Raw genomic sequence first — 15,092 nt, 5'->3', positions numbered from 1 at the left:
ATACAAAGTTGTTTCGCGCGACGCGACGTAGGAGATATCTTGAGAAGTTGCGCGGAGATACGACTTGTTTATGGATCCAAAGTTTCGCAGCTTCTGCTAGGGTATACGCCCCACTACGGTGACAAGCCTCCATTCTTTCCTGAGGCATTGTTCCGAAAACGTCAGTTGTTCTGGCTGGAAACTTTGGCCCCTTCAGTGACGCTGGCGAAAAACAATTCTTTGCCCAGCGGTACACATTGGCTCGCCGGTTTCTTCGTGCGAATTCCGAGGAAGATTCCGCTCCCTCCTATTGTATTCTAAATACGGCTGATGGTAATAGGGGTGGAATCTTTTTAGCATCTATTGAAAGGATCGTTGCGCGAGGGTTTTACGGGGACAAGCGTCGTTCCTTTTCGGTGGACCGAAGAAACTGGAGAGCAAATCGATCGGGACCAAGGAGAAAAGGGCATAAAGACTGATGAAATGTCCCTCCATCGATGCGAGATACGGCTTGGACGCGGCGTCGCGTGGTCTGCCGATCGCGATGGGGTGAGAGGAGCTTGCCCTAGAAAATATTCTATTTCCCCCTCTTCTCGGTTACTTGGAACCGTGACTCCTCCTACGACTCGGTTAAATTGTGTAACACCCTCGTTCTCAGCACCCACTTAAAAAAAAAGCTACTAACTACAGGTTACACGCAATCAATAATATAAGCCCTACAATCTTTTCGAACTACATATCTATCCATTTACTTCCACCCCAATTTACGCAACACTGTCGCTCCCACACATATCCAGCTCAATAATAATCGTACGTTCGAAGTAATGTTTCGAGTAACGTTCGAAGCATTCGAACGGCGCAATAACGACAGCACCGTCGACCTCCAGCCGTTAACGGCAATAATAATCCCGATTCCATCGACCGACGAATCGCTAGGCCCCTCTCCACTGCCTCTTGCCCATTTCGCGCGAAACCCAAGGAGCGATGCAAGCAAGTGGCGGCAAATCGGCACGAAATAAATTCAACCATTCGGATTTTTATAGAGTAAGCTATACAGCAATTAAGCGACACACCGCAGAGAGGGGCAATGCGTTACCCCCTCTGCCTTCAATTTCGCTTGCTATTTTAGTTTTTATCGCTCCAGATGCTAATGTTGACGCTTACCGCTCCACATGCCAATTTCGACGCTTGCCGCTGTTTACGCGGCCATGGTCAGAAGCGTATGTTCCCCCCTCGAAGCGGCTGGTTCCAAGAAATACCACCCCCGTGGGGAGACGAGGGGTGCACACGGACATTCGGTGGAACCGGGACGAAAACACGGGGGCTGGCTGATCGGGCCGGCCATTGGGGGGACAAGCGTTGCTATCAATTCTCGTCGGTGAACGGTTGCTCGAGCGGCGACGTGGCGTCGGGACGCTCGTTGCCGCGCGCAAGCCCGGTTTCTGGCCGGATCGATAAGCTCGGGGTTAGAACTCTGGTGGCCAGAAGTCGGTGTGCGCGCACTGCATGGCGACGTCAACGACGACCACGACGACGACGGCGAGGAGGACGACGGTCGAGAGTATCCTTAATGTCAGACGCGAGCCTCCTCTCGGCCTCAGTTTTGTTTACCGTGTCCTCGCGTAAACAGCGGAGAGCCGGCCACGAACAAGACAGTTATGAGGCCCTGTTTACTGACTGCCACCGTCGTCCTGATCCTGATCGCGGCACCCGACCCTGGTGCCAGCATATCGTACAACACGTAAGTTGCTCGGTCCCACGGAACCGCGATTTTGGCCGTTTTTTGCTCGACGAGAATTTAGATTTTTTTTCCCAACCACCCGTTTGGAGGGTCGAGATGTTCTCGGCCTGCACGCGCCACCCCTTTGTCGGGGACGGAAACGTGGGCGAACTGCGGGAAACACGTTGCTCATGCGTGCTCGGTGTGTTGAGAGTTTCTTTTTTTTTTTGTTTCGCGTGCTGGGGGTATGCTTTTTCTGCAGCGATTCGGGGAAGGTAGGAGCTGACTTCTGTGTATTTGGTGGCTTCTTGCGACAGAATTGGACTCGAGATTCTTGGGAATTATTGAGGTGCGAATCCACGATGAGATTTCGCGTCAGACAAAAATCTCAGTAGAAACTAGATGTAAATAATGGAAACAGTCGCGAGAGAGGTGATTTTTTTAAATACTTTGTCTAGTTTTATGATGCTAATGACTCACCGTGTAAACGTAGTAATTAACTGATACCGCACGAGACAATCAACTCACCGACAGCACGTAATATTTTTTTATCGTTGTTTCGTAGCAGACCTTGTAATAGAATATACTGGTTGCAAAAGAATTCTATGTAATTGTACCGTTTACTCGGTGAAGATAGTGGACAATGTTGAGACCACGGTGCCTTATTTTAAGCCAATGTTTGATAAACATTGTTCCCCACTCAGAGCGAAGACATGGGCGCACAAATTGGGCTTCGAGCTGTCCCAGTTGGGCAAGTACGTGACCAACGTGGAGAAGTTCCACGAGAGCTACAAGCAGGCGGTGGTGAAGCCACGTGATGGTAGCGCCTTGGTCCACGAGATCGCTAAAGACATCAAGGCCATGATGGAGTCGAAGATATCGGCGATCAAGGTACAGAATTTCCTACGCACCCAGAATCTACCGTACGAATCCATGGAGACCTAGAAAACACCCGATTCCACCTCATCTTCCAGAGAATCATGGACGTCGCCGAGACGTCGGCCTTCTCCGCCCCGGACAGCGATCCCCCGGAGGAATTCCAGTTCATCAACGCTAAGAACAACACCATCGAGCTGAAGTACAGTTCCCACTTCGGCGGCCCGGTGAATCTGAACATGTCGGCTGTCCACGTTCCGACGAACGTCTACGAAAGGGCGTCGAACGTTGTCAGAGCGATCAAGTGGTCCGAGCAGCTCGACAAAACGTTCATCAACAACTACGAGCAGGACCCGTCCCTGTCCTGGCAGTACTTCGGCAGCGCGACTGGGTTTATGAGGCAGTATCCCGCTACGAATTGGTACATGGAGCCGGTGGACCTGTTCGACTGCCGGACCAGAAGCTGGTACATCGAGGCTGCCACTAGCCCGAAGGATGTCCTGATCCTGATCGACACGTCCGGCAGCATGACTGGCATACGAAGGGAAATCGCCAGGCACGTGGTGAACAACATACTGGACACCCTCGGGAACAACGACTTCGTTAACATCATCACGTTCTCCAACGTAACGAAGGAGGTAATCGATGGGTTCTTCTCATTGTTACTAGTATCCGATTCTCCTTAGAGACTAAGTGGGCTGAAATAATAAACAGATGCGAGTTATTTGGAGAATTAAAGAAGTTAAATGAATAGAATTCTGCTTTAGGTGGTTCCCTGCTTCAACGACACCCTGGTGCAAGCGAATCTGGCGAACGTGAGGGAGCTGAAGCGAGCGATCTCGAATCTGGAGACGGAGAAGATAGCGAACTTCTCCCTGGCCTTGACCACCGCGTTCGATCTCCTCGAGTCCTATCGGACCGAGAGGGAGGGTGCCAGATGCAACCAAGCGATCATGCTGATAACGGACGGAGTGCCGTACAATTATAAAGAGATCTTCGAGACCTACAATTGGAGAGACAATCCCGACGAACCGTTTAAAGCGGACATGCCGGTTAGGATGTTCACTTATCTGATTGGCAGAGAAGTGGCGGACGTGAGGGAGGTGCAGTGGATGGCCTGCGCCAACAGAGGCTTCTTCGTCCACCTTTGTACCCTGGCTGAAGTTAGGGAGGAGGTAAACGCTAACAGCTTCCGCGAAGTTTGCACATTTGCTCGCTACTCCGTCGTCCTCAGGTTCTCAAGTACGTGCCCGTGATGGCGCGACCGTTGGTCCTCGGCCGAAGGGACCATCCGACGATCTGGACCCCGGTCTACGCCGACGTGACCGACCCAAAGATGACCGACTGGCGGTGGGAGCAGCGGGAAAGCGAGGAGCAAAAGGAACGCTTCCTGAGGCTTCATAGAAGCAAGAAGCTGTTCAACGGGGAGGAGCGGGACCGTAGGTTCGTGAAGAAACAGAAGAAACCGCACGACCAGACCAGCGATCTTCAGGAGTACAGGCTGATGACCTCGGTTAGCATGCCGGTGTTCGATCGACGCGAGAACGCGGTAAGATCTTCCATTCAAGCGTAATCCAACCAACCAATTCAATAATATAATACATAGAAGCTCCACGGAGTGTCTAACATTAGGGACTATTCTTAATTGAAGAGTCCGCGCGGAAGACACCTTAAGCGGCAAAATTAGAAACAAAAATTTATCGCGCTGATGGCAATACTGTAGTATAAAGTCTGAGCTTTGGCACTTACAGTGTTTTCCACGAGGACTCTTCAACTGTTCCTAATCTCTTAACAGTACTTTCCTCAAACTGAGCATCAGTACTTGATAGAATCTTACACGTGAACAAGAATATCTACAATTATACAACCACTTGTTAATCCTCTATGCCGTTAAGAATACTCGAAACCACCTAAGTGAACGGACGTAACGTCCTAGGTACAGTAAACGCGAGACTGATAAACCTTAGGCGTCTTCGAAGCATCCCGCAACTATCACATTGCCGGGAATAGAACGCCAGTAGGTTATTATTAACCCTGTTATTAATGATCGTTGCAACGACAAACACGTACGTATACTTGGACACTAGCTAGACTGAAATTGAAATATCAAAGGTGTCCGTCTGTGTGACGCGACGAGGCACGCCACGGCGAAGTTAGACCCTGCGCCGCCTCGAGATCTCTCTCGAATTACCATTATTCTCATCCGTCACGATCATCCACTTTCACGACCCCTCCCACCGCCACAACCCCCCCCCCCCCATTGATCGATCGAACGCACATGCCCCTGCGTGGTTAATTCACCCCGCCCCCCCCTCGCATCTCGCTTAAAGAGGCGTTCGATCGCCGCGGTAAGAACGTAATCCACCCCCTCGCCGTACACCGATGCAGCGCACTGTTTCCTTTGGTTTTAAGTTGCTGTTTGTCCACAGAACATCACAAGGCAGGTCCTGGTGAACGAGGCGTACTGGGTGACAGAGACAAGAGAGGTTGGCAGCAAAACAAAAAGCACAAGCAACGTTGTTTCGATGCATAGAGCCCTGTAATCCTTCGCCTTTTTGTATTCGGCTGTGGCTCGATTGGTGCCCCCCGGTCCCCCGCCTTCGAGAGATATTGTAATTCCAAGTACGACAGCCTCGTGTCCTTCGAGAGAATTGCTGTTCGATCCTGTAAATTAAAGAGACGAGACTCGAAGGGTGAAAGGGTGAGGGGATTTAACTTGCGTGCCAGTAGAATGGAACGGGGTGGAGGCCCAGGGGCGGTGATCGACGCCGCGTGGCGATCTTTCGTTCCATTTAGGTCCACGTTCGTCTCTCTGGTATCTTACTTTGGTCTAACGCTAGTACTGGGCATTAGTTTAATTATTAGGTAGGTTTAGGTACATTAGTCTACCCTGTGCCCTGTTCGAGACGAGTAGAAACACGGATAACTCCTGCCCGCCTGTTGGATTGCGAACGGCGATACCTCCTCTTAATATTATTGTTATTGTTATTATTATTATTACCATTATTATCATTGACTAGTAGAAGAACTCTGGTTCTGCCAGTGGCTATACATATATACGTATATACATACTAATGTTCCGAATATAAAAGAAAATATACATATATCTTGTTGGGTATGGAAGAAGAGAGTACTGAGAAAATACTTTTTTTCACGAGTTACTTGAGTGCTAGATTTCGTTAGACGAAGTGTATCAGTAGAAATTCAGTCGAGCGCCATTCTGACGACCGTCCCATCCCCTGCGGGCCCATCGGCACGATTTCCAACACCGCCTTTAGTGGAGAAACCGACCAGCAGAATTTCTGTCCTCTTTATAATGCCTGATACTTGTCCCACGCGAGGACAGAGTTCAGCGGGCCTCGCGGGGGTGCAGAGGATCGTTAGAAGAATAAACGGCGTGGCTAATTGTGATTTGATTAACACTTAGGATAGCCTGCGTCAGACATTAATTGTTCTTATTGTGTATCGTTATTATTATTATTGTTATTATTATTGAGAACGTAGTTGAGCTAGTTTATACGTCCAGCCAGTTTATACGTCAGAGAACTTGTTATTATTCTTATTATTATCGTTATTGTTCCTTTAGTAAATATCGTTACTTTTTAATACTAGAACGTGTGTCTTTAGACGAATTCATTGTGCGATAGCGTTTATTGGAGAAGGTAGATACGCTTATGGTTATGCGACTTGGGATGATGATGATTCTGTAATTCATTTCGAAGCACTTCGATCTAATTTCGAACGAGGGGACGTAGTTGTATATTTCACGAACGTTCTTTGCGCAGACACGGATCGCTGATCTGCTCGGTGTCGCTGGAACGGACGTGCCCATCGAGGAGATCCAGAAGCTTATGATGCCGCACCTGGTGAGTGGATCGCTCTACCCTTCCCTTCCCTCGTCTCGTTCTACTGCTTACGCCGAGAATTACTAATTGGACTCGTGTTTCTTTGTTGCACCTTGCGAGAATAGCTGGGCGTTCACGGGTACGCGTTCATCGTCACCAATAACGGTTTCATCCTGATTCATCCAGACCTCCGGCCAGTGGTAAGGACGCTCAACTACTGTAAATGATTTTTTTTTGCTGCGTTTTGAACTCCTTAAACATTGGAAGGTCTCATAACTCGACCCTCCCCACGATGGGAATCAGTTTCTTTATTGTAAATAATGCTGAGGATTAAGCAGGCCCTTTCTAGATCCACTTTAAACGTCGCGTTACGGTGGAATTATAGTTCCAGGGTATCTTGAAGCCAGCGTACAATAGCGTGGACATGGCGGAGGTCGAGCTGATGGATCAGGACAGAGGGCCAAGGGAGTTTAACGAAGGCATCATTATGGTAAGCGCGATCGTGGTCCCTTAAACCGAGAAATCTGTTTCATCCTCAGCTGTCTCGCGATGAGCCTTGATAACAGTTAACAACACTTCTTCCCTTTCTAACGGAACTAATTCCCTTGCAGCTTCGTAACGACGTGGTCAATCAGACGAGCGGTAGCGTGACTCTGCACACGAAATACCATTACGAGGACATGGTGAGTAATCCCCTTCACGAAACTCAGTAAAATCTTAAGAGACTCGATCTCTGGCAAGTGCCTCCAAGCGTGTTTGAATTGGCAAAGCAGTTGCTCCAAGGAAATAACTCTGGAACATGTTTTAAGCGTAAAAACGTTCTTTCTAATTCCCCCATGAACTTGCGAAGAAACGTGTGGGCAGAGTGAAGAGAAAGTACGATTACGCGGGCATACCGAAGACACCGTTCACGGTGGTGGTCAGTCTGCCGGAACATGATCACACCGGAAGTTATCGCGTGTACGCTATCGAGGAAATCCACCGTTCGCACGTTAGTGGTAAGTGTTCCATTGAAATACTGTCGAGCATCGACAAAGGCACACACAGTGTCTCTGTGTCATTCTTAGAAAAAAGCTGCGTTCGTGCCAGAGGAAACTTCTTATCGAGATATACTTTGAAGTGGAAAAAAAGGTGCAGCGAACGCTGACCACTTGTGACCGAGGACCAGAGTTCCCAGACAGCACCGGGAACAGCAAAGTTTATAATAATAGAGTTGCAGTCACCTCGGGCATTAACGCGGAAGTTTCCGTCGCTCTGCCTAAATGCAGTTCGATGTTTTATTCAGCAGTAAATGTATATGGCTGGAGGGCTTGGGAGGAGTTGGATGGCAAAGTTTCCTCCGCGTATATACAGAAACTCGCGTACCAGACTTCCCCTCTATTGCGTAATGGAAAGGTCCATGGAACCTGAACTTTCCCTCAGCCTGGCCGGATATACGCGATCGACAGGAATTGTCCGAGTATTCGGCTCGATTTGGACCAGGGAAACGCTTCCGATACACTTTAGCTTCGCTCTGAAAAAGTTTCCAATAAAACTGTGTCCCCTTGTCGATGCAAATACATCCAAGTTTCCTGATACCTCGGTATTCTAACGAGATCGTCTGTCGTAGGTAAGAACGTGTCGGATTATTTCACTGGCACGAACTGGCGGGTGCACCCTCGTTGGTTGTACTGCAAGTAAGTGGAATTCCTCAGCCTTCGGAGGTCGGTTCTCACCGCTTTTAATTCGTCGATCCCTTTCGCGACGTGGGGCTTACTCGCTAATAATAATGAAACTCCCCTGGCGCAGATATCATTACGAGGACGAGCGTACGTTCAATAACTCGGAGGCGCAACTCCTCCACTTCCTGGAGAGGACCCGCCAGCCGGGCTGGAAGTGGAACGACATGAAACAACCGTCCCAACCGCCAGAGTATTCGGCCACGAGTTCCGGTAACGACACCCATCGCAAATCGAAACGTATGTACCCTCCTGGCAGGGTTTGCCCATCGGTGGGCGGATGATTTCGGATAATTAACGAGCTATTTCTTCGAGCAGCTGCACCCTACAAAGCGGACAAAGACTCCTACTATTGCGACAGGGATCTGCTGGTCAGTCTGGTGTTCGACGCAAAGGTAACCGAGTGGTTTGCGAACCCCAGCACTACCCGCGAGGAACAAGGGTGAGCACCGTTGCGATTTGCCTTTACAAGCATGCACGCTCTCGTTGGAACGCGTCCCTCGAGTTTATCGCGCGAAGAAAGGAACGACGCTATGTCTCCGAAGGTGGAAATCCACGATGAGACAATTATTTCATTATTTTGTGATTTCTTAATTATTCTGTCATTAGCTTCGTGAAATTAGACACTCGCGCGACAAGTTTCAGGATATATTTTCCAAAATCTCAGCTCTCTCGATTATTGTTGCTGAGATTTTTGTCTGGCGATAAAATAAAAAAATCTCATCGTGGATTCGTACCTTAATAAGTTTCTACCGGGAAGAAAGTAATGCCTGAAAGAAAAGGTTGTTAGGCTCGTATGGCACGATTTCCAAACCACTGTAGGTGACTTAACGAGTTCTCGCGTCGTTCCTCTTTATGTTTTCACGCCCTATGTGCACATATCTTTTTCTCGTCTCTGTTCTCTTTCTCTCTCGTTCTCTCTTCGGTCAGGATAACGAAACGACACCCATTTTCTTTTTTACTAATACTGACCACTTTGACGCCATGCAGACCTTTAGCTAGGCTGATGAATCTGCTGCCCAGGTAACGTCCACCACATCGCACCTTACGTTCTTAGAAGCTAACGATTTCTCTAACGATCGTTCGTTATTAATGGCTTTTGTCGTCTGTAACCGCTTTCTTTCTCCCATCCTCCACCTTTCGTTCAGTCCCTACTTAATTCCCATGTATCAGTTGGCTTACTCTGTCACGTTTAAAGTTACTCCAAGTGCCTCCTTCCATCCTCACCAGCGATTCGTATTTCATCCCTCTGTTCTCTTCCCACCATTCTGACTTCGCGCCAAGTATTAGATCAACAGCCGAGAAATGGAGGGCGTCTTTCGGGACTGGGACCTAGGAGGAAAGGAACACTTTGGTGCCCCGAGAACCAGGATCTATGTTGATCGCCGTTACGCAGTAGACGCGATCTATTCGCAAACTTGCTTGCAACGCTTTCGCCTCTGTTCAGCCCGAAAGTTCCACCAAAATTCTTCCAACGATTATTAAAACAATATTCAGTAAACGAGTGGTTGGTAATCGGAAAAGAAGCGGTGCAAGACAGAGTTGCCAATGCTCCCCGAATCAGCAGCTTCCCTCTAACGCAGTGTATACTTTAGAGAAACGATGCTCGATGGCCTATTTCGAGGAAGACTCATGCGAGACCGGGTGCCGTAACGTCCTTCTTCTTGTAGGAAAGAGTTCCAACAACGTTTCCGGGTGACGCTCGCGTTCATGGCCACTCGCAGCGGTCTGACGAGGTGGCAGGACTTCCTGCAGGACGAGGAGGGCTCCATCCCCGATGACCACTTCAGCAAGATCTACCGCAGCGCCATAGATGAAGTGTGGTACAAACGTGCCGTGGAGCAGCATTACATCCAACCGGAGAGCTTCGTCTTCTCCGTGCCGATCGACGAGGAGGGTGCCGATAACACCACCCTCGTCACCGCCAGCCGAGCCGTTTTTATCGGTAAAACTCTTATTCCTGGGAACACAAGCTTCGAAGAGGTGTGTTCATTTCCTAAGGGCTGCAACGAACCCGTCTGCTTCTCAGAAACTCGGGAGGCGAAGGCACCAGCAGCAGTCGTAGGCTTCCAGTTCCAGCATACCGCTCTTCAGGTTCTCTTCCAGAACATAACGTTCAGCTGCGAGGGGCTGGGGAACTGCAACGTGCATTGCGGCGCAAAGTCTTGGGCCTGCTACTTGGTGGACAACAACGGATACGTGATCGCAGCTGAGGACGAGGCGGACGCTGGGAAGTTCTTCGGCCAATTGATGGGACCAATTATGTCCAGCCTCGTGAAGGAGGGTGTTTTCGAGAGGATCAGGATATTCGATTATCAGGCGGTCTGCTTCAAGAGCACCCAGACCTCCAACGACGGCAGCATCTTGCTCACTGTGAGGGGAAATTCATTGGCGTTAGCTTCACCTGCGAGAACCAAAGAAATTTTACACACTGCCCCCTTTTTGTTTGCGTCCATTCGTTTGTAGCCTTGGAGGACCGCGCAGAAGATGATGTCCTGGCTCGTCGGACAAGCAGCCTGGGCTTGGGCTAAAGCTGGAATTTGGGACGCCGAGTACACGGAGGCGTTCGCTTATCCGAACGAGGACGAGAATACCCCCGAGGACTACCCGGGGAAGAGCGAGACGTCGCCCGTGGATGCGAAGTTGTTCACCCAGGAGATTCTCATCAATCGAACCAGGCCGGAGGCGTGCGACCAAGAGGTAAAACGTGTTACTGATGAACAGTGGTGGACTGGGTCTAGAAATATTGGTTGCCGGAAGTAAATATATTTAATGGTTTGGTTTTAAAAAATTCCCAAAGTTCGCATCATTTTTCGTCCGCCAAGGTGGGGAGACCCCTTAAGTGTGGCCACTTGCCATCGAGCAAGCTGAGACCCTGGCCAGTTCACCACTGCTGACGAGATACCTCTTAGAAAGCTTTCACTCTCTGTCTTCGCTATTTCCAGGTGTATCTGTATCTACGGAATATGTCCTTCGAGTCCTTCGACATCGAATCGGACGCGAACAGGGAATGCATGAGGCCGTACATAGTCCAGCCAGTGGATTTCACCAACATGCTGTTACTGGTGGTTAATACGGAGTGCTCGGACACGAAAGTGCCTCCCTTGAGCATCATCCCCGAGGAGGTGATGTACGAGAACAACTCGCTGGTGTGCCAGAAGGCGCTCACTAACCTGAGAAGGAAGAGACCTGCGTCCTGCATCCGTACCCACCCAAGGGAGAGCGAGATCAAGGATCTGTGCGGCTTGGCTTCGAACGCGGGCCCGAATATCTACCTCCTCCTTCTCCTGCTGGCGACCTGCGCCCTGGCCAGACGGGACGCCTCCGGTCGGGATTAACTCGCACGACTCCTGCCTCGAGGATCTTGATTCCACGGGATCAGCATCGAACATAGTTAAAGAACTTTAATCATAGGAATTAACGCGCTGGCGTTGTCGCAACGCTCTCGGGAGAGGCTCGCGGGAACGTGTTAGCTTTGCCAACCGTCATTAATCTACTAACGAAGGAAAGAGTACAACTGGAGACGATTCGTTGCGAAGCATTCGATGTTATTTTCCTTTCTCGATAGTTACTGCGATTTCAAGATGTTCTAGTCTTTATAGCGACGCTGCAACGGGGAGGAGTCGCGCCTGGTGCAGGCAGGGTCTGCACCTGGAACGTAGTCGTCGACGGGACGAAGGTCGATCGAGATGTTTTGTTTAGGAGTCCTCGATGGAATTCGTAACGAGGCGATAGATACGATCTCTGTCGCAGCCAGCTCGATCATTCAAACGGATTGCCCCGCCGCTCGGTGCCGAACTAGTCCTAAAGAACAACCTTACTGCCCGAACTGCAATGCAGCGTCTACTTGGCGCGCGTCTCTGCCCTACTTCCCTTATCTTCGTTCCGTTCCTTCGTTCTTACACTTTACGACTTTACGTAATCGCTACACTTGGATGGCGCTTAGGTCATAATGACTCCAAGTCGCTGAACTAGAAGGCGAATTAGGGACTGTCGAATGTTGCAACCCGTTCATGGACGGAACGCGAGTTCGCTGACACGACGATTAGTGTCGCGTAAAAGTCTCTTGACCGGGACGTAATCGAGGAACCATAGTAATCAAAATTTCGACTTTAATAGCGCGCGTAGCTAAAGGTTGAGCCTTGGTTCCTAACCAGTGGCGGATTTAACAGGCAGCCGATGAGCAGTTGCCACTGACAAGAAGGCCCCATCTTAAAAGAAATCTTAATACTATATTTTATTCTGTACTACTACCCTTAGCCCGTTTTTAGTAAATTACCTCCTCATTTCCCCGAAGAAATGGGCCCTTCAGAACGTTTACCCACTTGGGCCTTATTCCTTAAATCCGCCACTGCATAGAACAGAGGGATGCAACACTGCTATTCGCTCTGAGAATCGTGAGTGAACCTATCTACGCGTAGGACGAGTCGAATTCCGGTGGCCGGAATGCATATTTCACGTTTAAGACTTGTGTTTAAGCCGCGACGTAAACGAGGAAGTCAATTCCCGCGAGAAGACGCTCGTAGCTGGTACGCACCTACATTTTCTGGGCTAATCGCCGAACGGAACTCGCGGCGAGATGATGAAATCGCATTTACCAGTGGGCTTAATTCGCTTGTGCGTTATACAGTAGTTTCAATAGGGGGACCCTATTTCGGAGCAGGGCCGCGCGCAAAGAGCGCGCGCGTACACAATTGACGAGACACGCTCGCACGTCTCGCGCTTTGTACATTAAACCGATCCGAGGACAATGTCGTTTGATATTTCTAGAGATTACGAATATTAATTTTGTATATTGAATGTATATTATAAAAAGAGTTACAAGGATGTGTGCCTTTGGACACGCGGCTGAGAAGCAAAACGGAGAAACAGGATAATCTCGTTGTATGTTTTTCAAAATAAACAACTGAACTCTGTATTATGTACGCTAGCTCTCTGCTTCCTCCGTGCGAAACAGACAAATGTTTCCGGGCAGAATATGCAATCGACAAGATGTATGAATGTTACTTGTATTACACAGAGTTTATTACAATTTGCTATGTACAATGGCTTGCCTATGTAAATGAAGTCGTTTCTTATCAAAATGGCAAATGTTGAATGAACCAGTGTCTATTTCAATTCACTCTCCGTCGTCTGTACGATCTCCAGTAAGATCTTCTGCTGCATATCCTTGTGAAGCTTGTCCTCCAGCTCTTCCAGTGCCTGTCCCCCTTTCAGGAACTCTTTTAAATAATGCATCGTGCCATTTGGTATTCTGTGATCCGTTATACGATCCTGATTGTAATTATACGTTCTAATCTTCTCGTTCCTGGATCTCATACCCATCTGCTTCCGGCGCAAGCTCACAGTGAACGAGACCTGCTTATCTAACTGCTGCTCGTACAATATGCTTTTCAATCTCATCAGTGCCCACTCTTTATTCTTTATTTGCGATCTGCCCATCTGACAAGTTACGACAGTGCCGGTTGGTACGTGAGTCACTCTAATCGCGGAGTCCGTAGTATTTACATGCTGTCCTCCAGCGCCGGACGCTCTCTTCGTTTCTATTCTCAAATCCTTGTCCAACAAAGTAACTTCTAGATTCTTTGGCTCCGGCAAAACTGCCACAGAAGCCGTACTCGTATGCAATCGACCGGATTTCTCTGTTGCCGGTATCCTCTGCACCCTGTGCACACCACCCTCGTACCTCAATTTCTCATAGGCCTTGGGACTCTGTATCGCCATAACGGCGTTCCTTATACCACCCTGATCAGTGTCATCCAGCTCTAGCACCTCGTAGTGTAATCCTAAGTAACTCACGTATCCCACGTACATCTCGAATAAATCCTTAGCAAACAACATGGCCTCTTGGCCACCCACGCCGGGGACTATCTCCAAAATAACATTTTCATAATTCTCTGTGCCTAAATTTTGTATAATCGCGTCTAACAGTTTCTCATCGATCTGCGCTAACTTTAGCTCGTACATTAATGCCTCTTCCTTTATGAGCTTGTCCATTTCTCCACTGTCGCCGACTGAAAATCAATTTATTAGTCCCGTGAACACTAACGATAGAAAATGCTCCGACTTCGGACAGACATTCTTCGGACTTACCAAGGTCGCTCAAGCTCTTAATGTTCTCGGTTATCTTGTGCTTCTCGTTTAACAACATCGACACAGGCCGTATGTTGAGAATCTCAGTGACGCTTTCGCTCTTTTGATACTGATCGCGATACGCATCCACGAGATAATTCAAGTATCGTTTAATGTTTGGGTCTGCCGCGGATAGAGTTGCTTTTGAGCTGCATGGTTCGTAGCATAGGAGCGGAAACCTTGCATTGGGGTTAAGTAACTGTGGTGGAGAATGTTTAAATGATTTAACTTTATTTATAACAATTCCGTAACATCTACACGCATTCAGCTTGCGTCCTCGTAGGAGGAACAACATGTTTCACTGTGAATCATAAAGTAAAATTGCGTACTATGGGATTATACAGGATCTTGAAGAAAAACGTGTATCCTCCCGCGTTGCAGCCATATTTACAACTGAAGGGAGCAGCGGTGATGTCGTCTGCTCGCAGTGTGGCGAACATTCAGAAAGTAAAAACCGTTGAAATGCATTTTCGAACATTTTGCAAATAACATATTTTCGAAATAGACTGGAGATATTCATTCTACGCCATCCAAAATGCATGTTTATTCGAAGATATGGTATTCTTGCAGAATCAGGAAGGAAAGCTGAAATGTTGAAACGCCCGTAAGTTCTTAGCTTTCTTCTATTGGTAACGGCAGGTTGTGCACACCACCACTTCGATAGTTTGTGCAATCTCAATTCAATTAAGCTTATCCTGCTTTATACAATGCTAAAAATTACGATACGCCTGCAACTTCTTTCGCAAGCTTTATTCATACGCCATTATGTCGAATTCGAACGCGTTCACACATCGTGGAACACGCTTGTCCACGTATGTTTGG

General features: G+C 48.6%; 2 protein-coding genes across 7 annotated transcripts; one reads left to right on the top strand and one right to left on the bottom strand.

Moving 5' to 3' along the window:
• The first annotated feature begins 39 nt into the window (after nucleotides 1-39).
• Stj (voltage-dependent calcium channel subunit straightjacket) lies at nucleotides 40-13,240 on the top strand. 6 transcript variants are annotated; one of them, XM_076810714.1, is made up of 20 exons: nucleotides 40-1,023; nucleotides 1,124-1,720; nucleotides 2,404-2,590; nucleotides 2,674-3,213; nucleotides 3,343-3,750; nucleotides 3,810-4,124; nucleotides 5,005-5,061; nucleotides 6,361-6,441; nucleotides 6,546-6,620; nucleotides 6,806-6,910; nucleotides 7,032-7,103; nucleotides 7,271-7,418; nucleotides 8,030-8,096; nucleotides 8,209-8,378; nucleotides 8,457-8,580; nucleotides 9,129-9,161; nucleotides 9,809-10,083; nucleotides 10,168-10,511; nucleotides 10,605-10,838; nucleotides 11,084-13,240. In XM_076810714.1, exons 2-20 carry the CDS (start codon nucleotides 1,638-1,640, stop codon nucleotides 11,474-11,476), a joined length of 3,711 nt encoding a protein of 1,236 aa, XP_076666829.1. In that variant the 5' UTR covers nucleotides 40-1,023; nucleotides 1,124-1,637; the 3' UTR covers nucleotides 11,477-13,240. The 6 variants fall into 6 exon arrangements, with proteins under 6 accessions (XP_076666829.1, XP_076666828.1, XP_076666832.1 ...); XM_076810713.1 differs by having other exon boundaries at nucleotides 8,030-8,097; nucleotides 8,204-8,378; XM_076810717.1 differs by lacking the exon at nucleotides 5,005-5,061.
• On the bottom strand, nucleotides 13,142-14,847 carry Mrf1 (mitochondrial translation release factor 1). The gene is made up of 2 exons (XM_076810730.1): nucleotides 14,232-14,847; nucleotides 13,142-14,152 (listed from the first exon to the last, which is right to left on the bottom strand). The coding sequence occupies exons 1-2, from the start codon at nucleotides 14,563-14,565 to the stop codon at nucleotides 13,248-13,250; spliced, it is 1,239 nt and encodes a 412-aa protein (XP_076666845.1). The 5' UTR covers nucleotides 14,566-14,847; the 3' UTR covers nucleotides 13,142-13,247.
• Nucleotides 14,848-15,092: the final 245 nt, after the last annotated feature.

This window comes from Andrena cerasifolii, chromosome 4 (assembly GCF_050908995.1).
Source record: "Andrena cerasifolii isolate SP2316 chromosome 4, iyAndCera1_principal, whole genome shotgun sequence".
In the NCBI taxonomy this organism is placed as follows: Eukaryota; Metazoa; Arthropoda; class Insecta; order Hymenoptera; family Andrenidae; genus Andrena; species Andrena cerasifolii.
This window is presented reverse-complemented; position numbering and strand designations above follow the sequence as displayed.